At 34.8% G+C, this 18303-nt stretch overlaps 1 protein-coding gene across 7 annotated transcripts in view; it reads left to right on the top strand.

Annotated features, from left to right (window-relative positions):
* The window catches only part of Sema2a (Semaphorin 2a), a 150147-nt gene that overhangs the window by 114507 nt on the left and 17337 nt on the right, over positions 1–18303 (top strand). For all 7 annotated transcript variants that reach the window (XM_017613726.1, XM_017613690.1, XM_017613697.1 and 4 more), the window contains 4 exons: positions 8918–8986; positions 15208–15315; positions 17228–17365; positions 17581–17713. In XM_017613726.1, the coding sequence (XP_017469215.1) occupies positions 8918–8986; positions 15208–15315; positions 17228–17365; positions 17581–17713 (448 nt within the window). The remainder of the gene's footprint in view (positions 1–8917; positions 8987–15207; positions 15316–17227; positions 17366–17580; positions 17714–18303) is intronic.

The raw sequence follows: 18303 nt of genomic DNA on the forward strand, positions 1-18303 counted from the left end.
ACACACCCCCACACATAGGCGTCCATTGGGGAATGCAAACAAAAATATGTGCCATAAATATGCAGTTGCTCAGCGACCACAGCACGCTCACGCTTCCGCTAGGCAAAAGTCCCAAACCAGTAGGCTTTACAATGCGAAAATAAAAAAACAAACACAGCTGCCGATATGTGGAGCAAACTATAAATTTTCACTCACGCGCATTGCAACTTTTGTGTGTGCACATTTATGTGGATTTGTTGGTGAAAATATTTGCTTTAATTTTCCTTATTATGGCACGCATTTGAATCGCAGCTCAGTACAACCAACCAAGTCTGCTTTCATTGAAAAGTTTGCAACTGTGGCAAGTTGGTTGACTGCTGGCGCTTTCCGTTAGAACGGTTGGCTGCTGGTTGCATGCAATAGCATGCCCCATGGCATCCCTAATACGATTTACAACATTTGCATGCAAATTATGGATAATTACGGTTTATTTACTCAAATTCAATTGCCGCCGATTCACAACACACGTACAAATGTTGCCCGCAAATGAAGTGGAATTACACGGCTGTGCAGCGGCGAGGCTGGGGCGGTGAAAACCAGGCCAATTGAATGCTTATAGTTGGCATAGTTTGGAACTGAAGTTAATATGAAGTTCAGTTCGTTGGCCTATTTCATAATTTCGGGCAATAAATTTGAACTCACCTCTGGTAGAAAGTATTTATAAATAATTGAATGTTGCACAAAACTAGGAATGTACGGGTATGCTTTCTGTATCGAATTCGGCGGTAATAGAATTTATTTTTTTTTTTACAATTTTTCCAGCAGCTAGGCAGTCTGTTACAAGACTTTAAAATAAACGAAAATTAATGTTGACAGCGGCGTTAGGGGCACTTTTCAAGCTCAACTAGAGCTACCCGTTCAACTTATTTAACATTGTGTACGATATGTAGCTGCTCTGAAGGACATAATAGGTTAATTCGAGTCAACATTGTTTGCATCTCAATGCACACCAGCAGCTTAGTCGAGTTTTAAGAAGAGTAGGTGGCTAATGAATTATAACTAACTAAAGAACTGGCAACTAATGACAATTTACTAGTGACTGATGGCTAAGAATAAATTATTTATGCGTAGCAACCAATTACTAATAACGCATGGCTTTTGAGTATCGGAATATCACTATTGACAAATTAGCAATGACTTATGATCGACGGATAACAAATAATGGCTTAGTACCGCAGACTTCTTCTTATTGACTATTGACTAGGGATTTGCGACTAGTGACTGACGACTTATGACTTATAAGTTATAACCAGGGAACGGATTTTTAGGACCTAAAAACCTATAAAAAAGGCAAAATAAAATAACGAAATAGGCTGGAAAAGGCAAAATAAAATAGCGAAAAAGGCAGGAAAAGGCACTAGGTATTGCAAAAAAAGCAAAATAAGGCACTAAAAAGACAGAAAATACGAAGAACAATCAAAAAATACATTTATTTTAGAAATGTTTATATTACAAGTAAAAAGAGAAAAGCTATGAACTAGTTTCATTATATGAAAAATTTGTACTTTGAATCTTTGACTATTTTATCCTTTCGGGTTTCTAACTCATAAAACTTTAATCTGTATAGTTGTAGTAACATTGAACCACAAGATGCATTTTGAAGTTTTCTGGCAGCATTTTCATTCGATTTTCGCGAAAAAAGCCTTGAATGTACTAAATGTGCGCTCGACGTAAGTTGATACAAGTGGAGCCCAATTTAAATATGGAACGTTTGAAACGTTCATATTATCAGGAATAAGAGCGTTTTCCTCGCTCTTTACAATTCTGTCAACACCCCTTATTGTCTCCAAGCCTTCGTTAGCTGAGAAAACGGCTTTGAATTTTTCCAACACCAATTTGGCAAGAGGTCTCTGCGCTTCTATAAGCCGCATGGGCAATGTGTATATTTTTTAATCTTAAAAAAAATTTGTAAATGCTATAATCACTTTTTTAAAGGTAGAAAAGGCAAAAAAAGGCATAGATCTTAAAAAAGGCAAATATTTTAAAAAAAGGCAACATCAAATGTGTATATATGGAATCAGGGAAAGCTAAATCGTTGACATTCTTAATCGAATATACTCCATCTCTTTAGCAGAAAAAAAGCAATTTCCATAAAATCCGTTCCCTGCTTATAACTCTTAAATGTGAGACATAAAATACCTAGAAGCGACTACTCTTAGTGATACTTCTGTGAGTCAAACAATTTTTGGTGGGTAACGCATGGCAAATATGACTCATAAAAATTAAAAGTTTGTTCTTATGAAAAGTTCACAAACGAGGTGGTATGACTAACAAAAAAAAAATATATATCTAATATCAACTTCTTTTGAAAATTGTTGCAGATTTTCTTAAAAGAAAGCCAAGGGGAGGGATCTATTTGCCTTATCCCCCTCTGGCTACGACACTGTTGCAGCCTGTTAAAGATATATGTACATATAGCGAAGTAAACACTAACTAAAGACCTCCTTCGGCAGTAATTATGTATTCCATTTCGTTGTTCTAAAATACGAATAAATTTTATTTCTATTATGAATTTTAGAATTTTGTTAATTAATAAAATCCCTTGAGTTGTATTTACTTACGTAGGTCGTTTAAACTAAATTTATAATTTCTTATTTAATATGGAATAATATTGTAATAAGTCACTCAAAAATTTGTTTTTTCTTTCATTACGACTACAAAAGTCCAAACAATTCCCAAAACTGCAGGTGGAATTAACTATGGACACAATTTTGGATATCATCGCCGAACACACTTTTGGATTGTTTTTTGCCTTTAATTATCTATGCGAACTTTTTAATTTCACAATGTAGAATGTGCCTGTAAAAAGGCAAGTGAAGTTAGAGTTCAGGTATATCTACATAGTTTAGTCAGACCCATGAAAACAAAGTTTTATCTACTACAAATTTAATTCACACTATCCACCACAACTTGTAAATATATAAAAGGACACAAAATTTGAACAATGTGTCTGCTTAATAAATTCAAATAACTTTTAGAGCTTTTCAAATGTATTTTTCATGTCATTTTGCCAAAATTCAGAGACCGCAAAGTAATCTATGTACATACATACAAACTAATTTGAGTTGCCACCGAGGACATCAAAACTACAAGTTGGACATCAAATGGTGTTGATAGCATAATTTTGTAGTACTCTGTAATGGTATATATACATACATACTTACGTGCTGTATTTACCCAGCTAACAAAATTTTGCTAGACATTTTCTGATATCAGACAATTCGTACAAATGTCTTAAGAAATATTTTTTTTTTTATTTTTTTTTAGTTCTACATCAGAAGTGCGTTTGCCAAGAAATAAGTGCCAAAACAAATATGTGACATAGCTGTAATAAATAAACAAAGCAATAGACAAATTAAATTCTCCATTTTTCAACATAATTTGCGTGAATCTTAGCGAAAATTAATATAGCACTCAAGGATTTTAACTTTATACAACTTTTAAAAGAGACGATTATTAAAAATTTTGCATTCATGTTGGTGGAGCGACTTGCGCAATTATTTTCAATAGATTTTAAATTGGAAAATATTCCACAGACAACAAGTTCCGCTGTGGAAGGTTTAACTAAAAAAAAAATCGACATTTTCAAAGGCGAGATAAACAAGGCCGAAAAGAAGACGCACCAATTGAGAAATTGTTTTGAAATTCATATAAAATTTAAATAAAATTTACTTTTAACTTAAAGTAAAATGGAATAAACTTTAGTTAATTTAATCGGATTGTCAATAGATGTCTTTTTCCAAATCTGGCAGATATTCGGCAGGCGAACGCGTGCGTAATTAAATAAAAATTTCCCATGACGCGTTGGCAAGATTTCCGTTTAACCTCTTCATACGTTTCTCTGGTATATGTATGTATGTATATCGGCCAGAATTCTTAAAGATTGCAAACTATTTTACCCAGAAATCTGACGTATATCTGAAAGGTGTCTCTTAACTTTGCTATCCGGGTATGTACTTATGCATCTATGAAGCATTTGTAGCAGTTATGTGTGGTAATCAAATGTTTTCGTATGTGCATATTTATGGTATGGAGCGTAAGAGCATTTTGAGTGCTTCTAAGAGACAAGTTTTTATTTTATATTTACGCATAAAAAATTCACACAAAACAAAACAACAAGAGCAACACATTGCATAACCAACATATGCAGATAGTTGATGATATCTCTCCTTCAGCACATTCACACTAACAATTGTTATCAGTGTGAGAACTTTTCGATGTTTGTGGCACAAATTTACATTATCATAGCTGATCTTAGATTGGCAGTGTGGAAAGTGGTCAACGCATAGAAGAGAAAGTATGCTATGGCAAAAAAAAAAAACAAAACACTAACCAACACCATAAATTGCCATGCATATATTCTCATGCGTATCTTTGTGTTAAAAACGTGGATAATATTATTTTAGTTAATAACAAAATGAAATATTACCGACTATAAAATCGAATCGACCTAACTTATTCTTTCATAAGCAAATCGGTTGTTTCCAAAAAACGTGCAATAGAATCCATCCACGGACAAATTCGCCACACAAATGAAATTAACTTTTAAATAACGTGAGAATGCTGTGATTCGCTTTTTCCTAAAGTCACAACTCCTCGGCAGCAAAAGCAACGGCAAAACGCGCAGAGGAGACCAAGTCAAAGTCCACATCGTATCAGGGGTATAAAGAGTAAATGAACGTCCATACAAAGCAAAGTGGAGACCTGAAGCAGTCATTTGCTACTACAGTCAACGCCATTGAAAATAAAACAAAAAACAAACCTGTATCAAAAGTAAAAAAATAGTTAAGTAAACAAAGTTTACGCTCATGTCTGTCTACGGTCTGACTAAATATCTGACTGTCAGTTAACCAGCCACATACTGTCACTATTGTGTACAAACATAAGTCTGCTCATCATGTCCACTTCAAGTCCGCTGAAGTTGCATGCATCACACTCTTCTCTTTGCTTTGTAAATATGTACATATGTACGTTAGGGTGGTCCAAAATAACTAAAGTAGGAATTTTAATGCTCTCACTCCCTAGGAATGTTCTATATTGAAAAATTATACCCCAACCTTTTTATTTTGATCACAAAAAATATTTAGAGGTCGCTCAAAGTTTTCTTTGTATTTTATATGGGGAAATGGAAATTGTATGGGGTTTTTGAAAATCAATAGTTTTCGATCAGTACGCAATTGTTTATTTAACCATTTATTTATACTAAATATTTTTTATTTATCCCCACCATTTGCATTTTTTATGGGTTTTGGCGGACCTATAAAATAAAGTTGCTATGAAAAAATCATTAAAAAAATAATTAGGTAGTATTGCTGGGAGTCTTCTGAAGATAAGCAGAGTTTTCCGGTCGAAAAATATTGATTTTCAAGAATTCTATGCCATTTCTACGAAAAGTTGTTTTTTCCCATATAAAATACATGGAAAACTTGCAGCGCTTTGAGCGACCTCTAAATATTTTTTTTTTGTTTCAAAATAAAAAATAACAATCCCAGGAAGGATTCCGACTTTACTTTTTCACATACATTTTGGGCCACCCTAATGTACAAGCATACATTTTTCTATTTATCACTGTATGCTTGTATTTGAGTAGTGGTCATTTGAAGTGTTGTGCATTCGTTTGTGCATGAATTAACTTTATTTGCTTTGAGTAAATTAAATAAACTACTCATGGATACAGGACTGTAGGAGCACTAATTTACAATTCACTGCAACTTACAGATAACTCTTCTCTCTGGAGTAGAGTTTAAAGAAGATGGTTGTAATTCTTAAACTTTGGATTTTTGAAGCATCAAGTAATTTACATAAGTTGCATATATTTAAAGTGGAACATTAAAAACTATTCAAATTTTTGATTCTCTTTATCTGTATAGCTCCAGTAGAACGAAAGGAGAGATTAGAGGGAATTTAATTCCAAGATAAAACATATATAGAAATGCTTTCAATATGTTTAAATACATTTAGAGTAAGCTTAATTCCGAAGGGTCAGTTAATGCATTCCAGCTTGTTTGATGACGCAGCAGCTTCTTGGTTCTTATGGAATATGTGTTCTTATTTATGTAGGGGTTGTTGTAACTGCATTTAAATTTGTCAAAACGTTTGTAAATGTTTCTTAAGTTACAGCCATTGACCAGATCTCGATCGTGGGATTGATGTGTTCTGATTCAATTTCCTTACCATCTGCTGTTTCTTAAGAGACAATGGGCAGTTCGTTCATTAAAAAGAATTAACAGATTTGGCTGAACCGGTATTTATGCTGTCTAACTGAATATGAAATTCATTTCTTAATGACAGCTGATCAAATAAGAACACAGTCTCTTATCCTGACTACTCGATAAAGTGATTGTACTTTTTTATTGTTAAAAATAATAATAGCCAAAGTCGGTATTGAAAATTGACATTTTACAAGAGACTATAAATAAAACCTGCTTTAGATTTTTAAATCAAACAGACAAATTGACATCAATTAAATTTGCTAATACCAAAATTAAAAGTAGTAAATTTCAAAATTTCCTTGAGGAATTTTTAACCGACTTAAAAAAAGGAGAAGGTTATCAATTCGTCGAGATATTTTTTTTTATTTCTTATTTTTTTTCTTTGAGCATGAATTCGTAATTTATACCTTTTCTTTAGGAAATTTCGAGTCTACACGGTATTTCTCCGAATTTTTTAGAAGTTTTCCACCATTTTCAGGCTCTTAAATTTGTTTAAATCTTAGCTTAGCTTTTCTCTAATGATTTTTGTAGAATTTTCTTGAGATTTTTTGGAGAATTTTATGGGCTTTTCGAGTTTTTTTACAATTATTTCGAATTTTTATATTGCATTCTGAATTTTCTTTAAACTTTCTGAAAATTTTCTGGTTCTACTAATTATACACTATTTTAATTTTGCACCGATTCCCTATCGTCACTTAAAGCTATTCTTAATATAAGCAACAACGACTATTACCCAGAATTGTTAAGAAATATGTTAATGGGCCTATATCTTAAAATATTGTTTGTCTGGATTCCTGGACATACAAATATACCAGGTAATGAATTCGCCGATAAGATCGCGAAATTAGCTACGACGGCCCCTGTGCACACAATATGCAACTTAAGCCATAAAGACATCAACAAATTTTTAAAAGCCAAACTTACACAAGAAACTGAACGCTACGTATGGAACAAAACATCCAACTGGTACAAATCTCACAATATGAACAAAACTAACTTAACACATTTCCCAAACATTAATCTACATCCATCTCTAACACGACTAGATCTGACAAAATAACTACATACGATTGCGACTCGGACACACAAGACTTACACACCAGAACTTAATAAATAAAACCATCGCAAACTCATGTCCCTATTGCAGAGATAACCACTTATCAGTCAATCATATCCTCCTTAACTGTCCGTCCTTCGACTACTTCAGAATAAATACCTTTCAAAACCAAAATCCAACTAAGTACCTTTCAGATCCTACCACACAAAACATAGAATTAATTATTGAATTTTTAAGAATTACACAACTGTATTTCTTAATATGAATAATTAAAAAACAACCAAAAAATGTCAACTCAGAAGTTAGCTTAAGGCCTTTGTAGCCATAGCTCTTAAGTTCTTAACTTATAATTTTAATTATAAGTTACAACTGTTAATAAATAAAAAAATAAATAATTTTGCTGTACATAAAAACATACATATTTTCGTATTGTCTTTTTATTACAATCTTTGAAAGAATATAAATTTGTCGACGGAAAATATATGTATTTTAAGTCAGTAAAAGGTATTTCAACAGCATGGCATTTTATGTATGTACATATGTATATTAGGCTGTGTCAAATAAAACGAATGTTTGTTTCCTTCGGGTCTATAGTGGTCCAATTATTTCTGCCGAGAATGTGGGGCATTTAGTATGTACTACTTCGCACTGGCGACTGCCCACCAACCAAGTACAGCTAGGACCTACGAGTTTTTTTTACTGCTAGGGAAAGGAAATTTTTTAAGGACCTCTTTTACGGGATAACGTTGGGCCCATGGCGGCCTAAGTGTGCCTTCCATTACACTGGAGAGGGCTAGCTATGATAACCTAACCTAACATTGCTTTTTATGAGTGGCTAAAGAATCTTCATACCTCAGACTTCCCAATTGAGTATTGCTTTGCGAATACTTCCAGCATTGTATCACCGTCTGCAATCAACCAGAATATAATTTTTATAACTTTGACCTAAAAACGAAATTGCTTTCGCTCAACTCTACAAATTTATGCAGATAACCTTCTGTCTAAATTCGAAATGGGGTTAATAAAAATGTTAAATTTCAATACGTTGAGATTTTAGTACTTTCCATACAAACTCGTGCAAACGAGAAGCATCTGCTGGTTGTCCTCCTCATGTATCGGGCAATTCATCTACGTCAGTCGAAAGTAGGAATCTCCGGCGCCACTTATGCATACTTACATACATACATATGTGATATCGTACCTGCTTCAAATTGTGCATAGAATACAATACCATCCGAGTGCATTTAAAACGCCAATGTGAAATTGCCAAATGAAACTGTCACAGTCAAATTGAACTGTCAGTGTGAATGAAATGCGCAGAAGGACTCGCATTATGTAAGCTAAAAGAAAAATAGTTGAGTGACTTAACTTAAGGATAGTGGAATATTTGAAATCTTGTATGCAAAAAGTTTCCATTCTCTTCATTATTCTTATCAATATCTATATGAATTCATAAGTAGACTTTCTGTGCCATTTGAATAGTAATACATAATTCCATGTCTACTGCACATCATTTGTATATTTTTAGTACTAATGCAATATTTATTTCTGCGTACATGCTCTAATTTCATTCATCTTATTCTTTTCTCGCTTTCTCTCTACTCCCCAGCGCGATGTTATTAACTTGGAGCCCACACGCGATGATGTTGTCAGCTGCGTCTCCAAAGGCAAGAGCCAGGTAAGCTAAATCCGCACGCGGTAGTTTTATTATTTATCACTGAATTACATCCGGAGTTTATTTTTATTTTTTTTCCTATTAGTTACCATTGAATAATACTGCCACGGTTCAATTCAAAATTTTGCAAAGCCCCTCAAAGCATATAATAAAATCCACTTTTGTGGGATTTCCCATGCGGGAGGCTGCGACAGCGACTGCTAGCTGCCAGCTGGTTGACATTCAGCTATGTATTCATATAAATATGTAGTGCACATATTTTTTTCATGCACATGCACATGTGTACATATATTCATGGTCTTGCTGTATCTTCATGCTGTTAAAAACTCGTACCCCTTGGCTTGCTTTGCAATCAACTTAAAGCCAAGTCGTTCTTCTTATTTTATCCCATTTATCGCTTTATTTCAATTCTATCAAAGTGTGTGCGGGTAAAATCGGATATGCGCACCACTTTTAGGGAAGAAAAAAATGAAACTATTTTAAGATACAGGTCACCTGCGAGTACTAGTGCCATCCTCCCTATCTGAGTATGTATTTTCTTTTACATATATTAAAATTTTGTCTAACTTTGCAAGCTAAATAATAATAATAATAATCACTAAGATAACATAAAACGTGAACCAAAATAATTTTCGGAATTTTAAAGACCTCTCTAACGACCATAATTCGAAGCAATAAAAGCAGCTTCTTCATGGGAAAAATATTATTGTCATATAATTCCTTGTGACAGCTATTGGTATTAGATATCCAGGAAGTAGTCTTACATCTGCTTTGTTTGAAAGGCTTATTCTATTCCTGTCAAGAGGATAATCGAAGAGATTGGGCTGGCTAAGACCGCACACTAGTATATACGACGGTCCTTTTTACCCAGCCAGTATTTATAAGAAAAAAATTGATCAGTTCCCGCCAATTAGTGACTAAAAATATGACTCCTTACAAATGCTTCAAATATTTTACTATAGCTTTAAATCGTTTATAGCTCGCGGTCCTTAAAAGTAGAAGATACATAAATTAACGGTACGGATGTGCAGTAGAGTGGTCCACAAATATATGAGAAAAAGTAAAGTCTGTATTTTAATGCTGCCACTCCCTAGGATTGTTCTATACCGAAAAAAATATGCATATATAATATTTTTTATTTTGAGATAAAAAGGATTTAGGGAGTACTCAAAGCGCCCAATATTTTCCATGTATTTTATATGGTGAAAAAACAACTTTTCCTGGAAATAGTGTAGATTTCTTGAAAACCAATATTTTTTCGATCGGAAAACTCGGTTTCTCTTCAGGAGATTCCCACTAACAATACCCAATTACGAAATGAAAGAAAAAATTCTGTAGAGTTTAAGAGAAATAAAGTTTTTTTGGTTTACAAGGACGAATAGGTGTTGAACAAAGATAAATTAGTAAATGGCCACAAAGATAAATACAATTCCACTCTAATTCATACCATAAAATCTTTTGTCATTAAAATAAAGATCGCCCTTAAAAAAAAAACGATATTCTCATAAATATGTATCACCCTGTATTTACGTATATTCACAAGCATTTGGGAACTAATAAAAACTATAAACCACATTTCCTACCATACGCCACCGTCGACAGCGCGCAAGACGAAGCTCCTCAAATAAACGCGTTTCGCATCGCTGCATTGCAAGCAAATTCAATTTTTGCTACTTTACGAAAGCTTCCGCACACGAGAAGTGAGCAAATATGCATTTACTATTAAAAGCACATATGTATGCGTATATACATACAGTGACTCAAGCAAGTAACCACGTGTTGATCCCTTTTAAATATTCATAATGTTTTTCAAGCTAATTTTTTTTTGTTATTTTTCAAAATAAATATTGCTCAAGTTTTAACAAAAAATATGTAAATAAATGTTTCACACTTAATGCAAAATTTTGCGGAATTCAACAATTTCCAAGTTTTTAAAAAGTATGCTTCTCTAGAATATTTCTGGGTACGCAGTTTTATAGCTCATACAATTATTTTTATTTTTTTTTTGATTCAGTTTTAAACGGTCTCCTACGACGTCAACGCGATTTTGCAACCGCTGAAACTTATATTTCATTAGACTAAAATTGCATGGGTTATAAAACTACATAGTCCACAATGTTGTAAAGATTCAGATCAAAAAGGTTTTTGAAATTTCGACGAATGTTCGTTGAATTTTCCTAAATTTTAAATTAAGTTTGTAAATTTTCTTTACATGGTTTTTGTTAAAGCTTTTTGAGTCACTGTATATACATATGTATGGATATGGCAGCGGTTTTGCGATTGCGTGCGTACATTTCGAGTCAATTTAGCGCATTTATCCTTTGAAATGTACTTATACATACATATGTACACGCATACATAGAGACATACATACTCGCATGTGCTTGTCTATATCAGATTACCCGTGATTTTTCGACATGGCTCGCCCTCTTCTACTCCTTTCACTGCAATAAAAAATTTCAAATATCGTGGGTGGCGGCCACCAGCGATTTGATTGATTTTTATATCATCTTCCGCATGGAGCAAATGTGTATATAATAGAGCGATTCCTCTTCACGAACTGCAGCAGCACCGCATTGCATTTAAGGCAGCGTCATTGCGGTTGCTGCTGCCACTGCCACAGCGACTACGGCACGCAAGCGTACCTACTAAATGTGAAACCCCAATGTCGATGCAGATTTTTTTCCCGCTCTCAAAATCTCGTCATTTTATTTGTGGCTTTCAATTTGTGCACTCACTTGCATTGGCACAGCTTTTGCTGCTGCCGCGCATCTGCCATTGCCCCAATTGACAGCACAACATCTTTCAATTTTCTTCACATTTCCCCATAGCTGTTTCTTCAAATTCGCTTTTTTTTGCATTTTGCCCCTGCATTCAATGCAACATTGCAAGGGATTATTGTGCGAAATATTGCAGCAAATTTGTTACTTTATTTTTTTCCGCCTTTTATGATATTTACTTATTTATATTTTTATTTCTCAGCACATTCTCTTCGCATTCACGACGCGGCGTAGTCAGCGAAAACTTGCAACATTTGCTACTTTGCAATCTTGCAACATAATTTGCGGCTTGCATTTTTGTAATGAGCAGCTTGTAAAAAATTGATTTGGCATTTTTTTCCAGTTGAACGGCAGCAGAAAAGTTTGTTTCATTTTTTATTAATGATCGAGAATATTTCTTCAATTTGTGCAAAGTGGAGATGAAAGTGATACAATTTATTCAGAGGGTATAAGCCTCTTTTTTCCGGAAAATTATTGAAAAAGTGCAGGCAGCATAAACTTCCGCTTGCTTTTTTTTTGCTCAGAAAAATTCTAAGGAATAAAATTATTTGGAATACGAAGCAAGAGAAATGTTTATGGAATTTATTATTTGTGCGGCAAAATCCAACTGACTGAGCATTAGTGCAGAATTTCTTCGTAAACCTTGCTTTCCAGTTGCATCTAAAAAAAAAAAAAAACAGTTTTTCGATCATATTTTTCGTTGGTTCCAACAACCGAGGCATTATTTATTGAAAATGCATTCCTTATCAGGAAAGATCTTTTGGCTTTTACTCAGCCTACTTTCTATTGATGTTGATAAAGCCGATTTTTTTAATTAAAGCACTTTTGGATCAAAGGATATTGATTAGCTCGGATAGAGGGCAGGACCAGGATGAATTTATTTAACCAACAATTTATTCAAGCAAAAATGTTTCGGGTAGCCGTCGGGGCTAATAATAACCATCAGTTACCCCCTTTGCATGGTTGTAAGTCATTTGGCTTATAGCGCAGTGGCTTTGCCGTTTAGAAAACTCCGGAGAAGTTTTTGGGGGATGAATCAAGCGAGATTGTTGAGCACCGGTTATGTATTGATGTCGTATGTTCAAAAAATTAATTAATTTACGTTCAAAATGTGGGTAACCGCTGCGACCAATTGTAACTCTTGTACCACCTCTGTATCTGAAAGCCATATAGAGCCCCGACGGCTTTTAGCGCTTTGGCTTCTGCCGTTGTGACAACTCCGGAGGAGTTATGATACATTAAGCGAGATTGTTGAGCATGCTTCAGGGGGCTAGCAATTAACTACTTTAGTAGATATTTTTCTGCGACAGTTGAGAAGTGCGTGTGCGTAAACAATTTCGAATATGAAATGTATGCACATACAGCTTTGCACATGCTTGTTAATATATATAAACGTGCTTTATATCCGGTTTGGTACCAGTTGCTTGGGGTGTAGCATACTTTTAGGCACTAGGTGTTATAAGTTGCCTTAACAGATAAACTTTTATTTAAAAAAGTATCAGCAATTCAATGACAAACTACTGGGCATTATTTTAAAACTTATGTATGTATGTATATATTGCACTAATACTATGGAAAATGTCATAGTTTTACACTAATCCAGTGACATACAAAATTTTTCACACACATTGCCAGCGACGTAGATACCCATCTGCAATGTACTGAATTCCAATTTCAATTTACGAGTACTTAGAATGAGCATCTAAATTAAATTTTTCACACTGCAATGCACAACATGTTTTGGAAAGACAAACACAATCGCTACAACCTGTCATAATTTGCAAATGACAAAAGCAAAATAGTAAAATAAAAACAAGAAACGAGGAAAAATATTTAGTTTAAGTTCGCACAAAAGTGCACTGTTTATACCCAATGCGTATCTGTACTAAGTTCGAGTTCTTTCGAAAAACTATGGTGGAAGGATATACAACTTGGAGACTATTTGCCAGCCGGGGCATTTCATGATGGTTAAATGACCATAGTGAGTGAAATGCTATTCGCGCTAACACAACCAAAAAATATTTCCACATATCTCTAATAGGTCACCTTAGTATAAATCATCAGCGAAGACTTTTATCTCCATTGGCTTCACTAATCTAAACAGGAGTAGATCGCTTAAACCGTAGGCAGAATTTACTCCACGTACATGACCCCATCCGTTAAAAAACTACAGAGCGGCTAGAACTGGTTGGCGACTCGATAGAAATGTTGGTAGCAACACAAAAGGCGATTGAACAGCCGGCTCTAAATTGTGCTACAAACAGCTGTGTGGTCGTCGGTAACTAGCATGGCTCCGTGGACGAAGCCACTGACGATGTCCAAATCTAAGATTTTCATGCAATGCCTTCTGAAGCCGCTTGAGCATTATTTGCATAGCACGCATTTAGGGAGCATAACATTATGAACAAGCAGTTCCTGTCGAGCCTACAACTGCGGCACTTGATTCATGCCGAGCCTTCCCTCAGGCACACAGGAGCCAATTTTTGAATTTGCAAGACCAATCCCAGCCATACGTACGCCCTTCTATAAACCAGAAGGACTACTTATTCTGCACATTGCTATGCAATGAAACTATAATTTGTTAGGGCCAATTAAAAACCAATAAATCTGATAATATATATATATTCATTCAATTCGAACTAGGACAATGCAACAGAATTTAAGAGCAATTCGGCACGCTAACTTAGTTACACCTTTAGCTCATGTCCCACCTCTGATCAAGAGTCAATCACCTTTGTCCACTTTTGCCTTGGCCCATGAAACTTTGGCACAACCCCGTTCTGGATATTGTAGCAAGTTAAACTCCTAGGCCTGCCTTTAGATTAAAACAGTTCTGATATACCGAATTCGGCAGGTCCTCCGCCACTGTTTAAATACTTATGTATGCAAATACATATTTCTGAACTATTTTCGGATTTAGTAAAATATGAACCGGTTCTAATTGGTAGCATCCTCTAGGTACCCCTGAAATGCTTGCTAGATATATGTTTTTATTTAGCAGTAACACTGGCCATAATATCCCAGAGAATTTATGCACTAGGTAAGGAAATATAAGCAAACTATATATTTCTCATTATGCCTGTGCAATCGAGCAACAAATCTGCAACAGCTGTGCAACTTCGATTGCAAGCGCACAAATTGTTTATTTTTTCACTCATATTTATTTTCTATTTTCTTTTGTTGCCAACAACAAATTTGTGGTGCTAAAAGACAGCTTAAAAAACTTCAAATAAAATCAAAACAGGAATAATAAAAAAAAACAAAATTGCACATTACAAAAATATGCTATAACTTTTATTCAGCGCTTTGCGTTGCATTGAATTTATTTTAAAAGTGCTTACATTTACATACATAAATACCAATATGTATAGTATATGAGTTCCTGTCTTGCATTATTTTACTAACTGGTTTATTTATTTATTTTTTCTTTTCTTTCCTTTACAGATTTTCGATTGCAAAAATCACATTCGTGTCATACAATCAGTGCAAAATGGCGACCGGCTTTACGTTTGTGGCACAAATGCGCACAATCCCAAGGATTATGTCATCTATGTAAGTACGAGTATCAATAGAAATAAACACAAAAACGTAGACCACTCACATACTTTGGGTACCAGTATAAATATGATCAGTGCTTAAAGGAAAATTACAAGAAAATCGCTACCAAGTCGTAAACTTGCAACAGAGTTGCAGCGCACCACACACGAGTGTAGGTTGAGATAAAGCAATGCGGAAAAGAACGTACAATACAATTTAAGCATTTAAACACTTTGTCGCCAGCAAGAGTGCGTGTCCAAGCCACTGCCTGTCTTCGCCCCGCACCCCCACCCCACCCATACTTCTATGCGTTGCAAGAAAAAGCTCAACCAAACATAGATAAGTGTTCAGCGAAGTCACTTTCTTCCACCGCTGGTTAAATTGTGTCGTACGCCTGTCCAATTGCTTGCTTCTTCTATTCCCATTCAGCTTTCTTGCTTCGTTTGACGGAGAACAGATTGAAGTTATCGTTGATTTCGTGCAAAAACAGATTTTTTACTTTTTCCTTATTACATGTTTGGCTTTTTTTTTGTTGTCGGCAGTTGCAAAGTGAATACTCATCGTTTTAAAAACACACACATCACTAAGTAGATGTACTTTTTTTATTTGATTGCATATAAGTAGGTATGTGTGTATGTTTCTTACTGATGTCTGGAAAATATACGAATGCCCCATTTATTTCACATAATCGCATTCTCTATGCAATTTACACATAAGTCCATATGTGCTTGAGCTGCAGCTGATAGAAATCAGCACAAATATCTAGTAACGGTGACAACACGTTCTCATTCAATTGACACATATTTTTGTGTGCGATTTTAAACTTATCGTACGACTCATGAAAATAGAATTATGCGATGTTTGGAGTTGTCTGGAAGTAAAGTTGTAAGTGTTTTGAGTAGACAGTAAGATGTTCTGGAAGCCTAATACTGAGTAATGAGTAAAAAGAAGACGGTTTCTCTGGACTGCTGTAAAACGCCTAAGGTGCAAAAGTGGCCTACTCTAAAAGGGCAATATTCTGTTTGTAAGCAACCACCATTAGGAAAATAATATTCTACATCGCGTACCAGTTTCTGCCCTAATTTTTTTGCTTTTCTAGTTTTTTTAATGGTCCGCAGAACATATTGAAGGTTGGGTCGAATTTGAATGGTCGGAGTTGAAGGATTTGTATTCTGCCAAGAACTATCCAATAGTCAAAGGTTAGGCTTCCGAAATCGATTTGATACGTACTATCGTAATACCAATTAAAAGGATAGATACCCACTCAGATATCCCAGCGGAAAACTGTGCTCTAGAATCACCAGATATCCCTCTGTCTCAAATCAGTCTGATTTTTGTTCAATTATATAGTCACGCTTAAGGAAACTACATGGCCAAAGAATTGAATAGGCTAGGCGCCTTTGAAGTCTCTTTCTCCTGACTGAGAGGTTCTAAGACTTCCTGCGGCCACTTGAGAACTGCTCCTGGGCAACTAACTGGGCGGTCAATGGAGCTATTTAGCTGGCTTTGCGCTAACTCTGGATTCTAACGTGAGTTCTGATCGGGCATTGTCTAATAAGAACCCTAGCAGACGACTTACTTTCAAAAATTTTTGAAAAATGAAGAGTTGGAATCATCTCATCATTTATTTTCATGTTGTCACGCAAATGTTTTATATGAGAAGATAAAGATTTTCTACTGTCATAGCCTATCACATGCCTATAGAAAATTGGATGTTGGCTGCAAAATTAATCAGACCTGAATTCTACTTAGTACAAGTACATACTTCGCATCACTCGGCTACGGTGGCTTGGTTGTGTTATTAAAAATATTAGACAGATGAAAAAAATATGTACCCTCGAACGTTAGTGATTTGGCCGTTGCTCTCTTACGAATCGAATCACCTTGGGCTAAGACATTTCATCAACTTTATTTCTGTTCATTTCAGTCCAACCTTACTCACTTACCGCGCTCGGAGTATGTTATTGGTGTCGGCTTGGGTATTGCCAAATGTCCCTACGATCCGTTGGATAACTCAACCGCCATTTATGTGGAAGAAGGGAATCCTGGTGGCTTGCCTGGATTGGTAAGTAATTTTGTTTATTTGTGCGTATGTATGTACGCATATATTCTATTAGAACTATTATGGCGTATACCGTTGTTTATTTTTTATGTATGTAAATGTATAAAGTGGCTTTGAAATCGGCTCAAGCGTTTGGTTAACCCTTTTTGTTTTATCCACAATTTAAAGCATTTTTGTATACCTTTATCTTTTACATTATTTTCTTTCTATGATTACAGTACTCGGGCACTAATGCGGAATTTACAAAAGCGGATACAGTGATCTTCCGTACGGATTTGTATAATACCACAGCAAAGCGATTGGAATATAAATTTAAGCGTACACTTAAATATGATTCCAAATGGTTGGACAGTGAGTAGAAAGCAATTTTTTTGTTTTAAGTTCATCGAAGCAAAGAACTGATGAAGCAGAAATAATTGATGTATAAATATATATAAGAGAGATGGACTGCCATTTTATGGAAACAAGTTGATTACCTACCAAGGATATAACTTAAATTATTTATACATTTTAACTGGCAACATTTCTTGCATCGCAACGCTTCCCACAGATGAAGCAAAAAAAATATATCTCAATAAAAACGTAGCAAACAAAACAAAAACAAATTTTTCGCACGAATGCTTCACAATTCCACGAGCGAAAATTCAATTTTGTCATCAAATAAAACTTTGCAGACATTATTGCAACATTCGACACTTTGCGTCAAATCGGCTTAAAAACAAAAGATATTAAATTTGCATAACGAATTTCAAAGAAAATTCCGAGAACTAAAAAAAGAGCAAATGAAGTCGTACGGTGACTCCTGTGAATGCATACACACAAAAGAAGCAAAATATTTTGCAATTTAAAATTCATATTCAATTTTCATTCACGGGACGACGCAAAAATAAAACCAAAACAATGCTGTGAAATTTATCTAAGAAAATTAGTTTTATGAAATT

This window comes from Rhagoletis zephyria, unplaced genomic scaffold, assembly GCF_001687245.7.
Source record: "Rhagoletis zephyria isolate East Lansing unplaced genomic scaffold, Rhagoletis_zephyria_1.1 Rzeph_scaffold_00018, whole genome shotgun sequence".
NCBI classification, from domain to species: Eukaryota; Metazoa; Arthropoda; class Insecta; order Diptera; family Tephritidae; genus Rhagoletis; species Rhagoletis zephyria.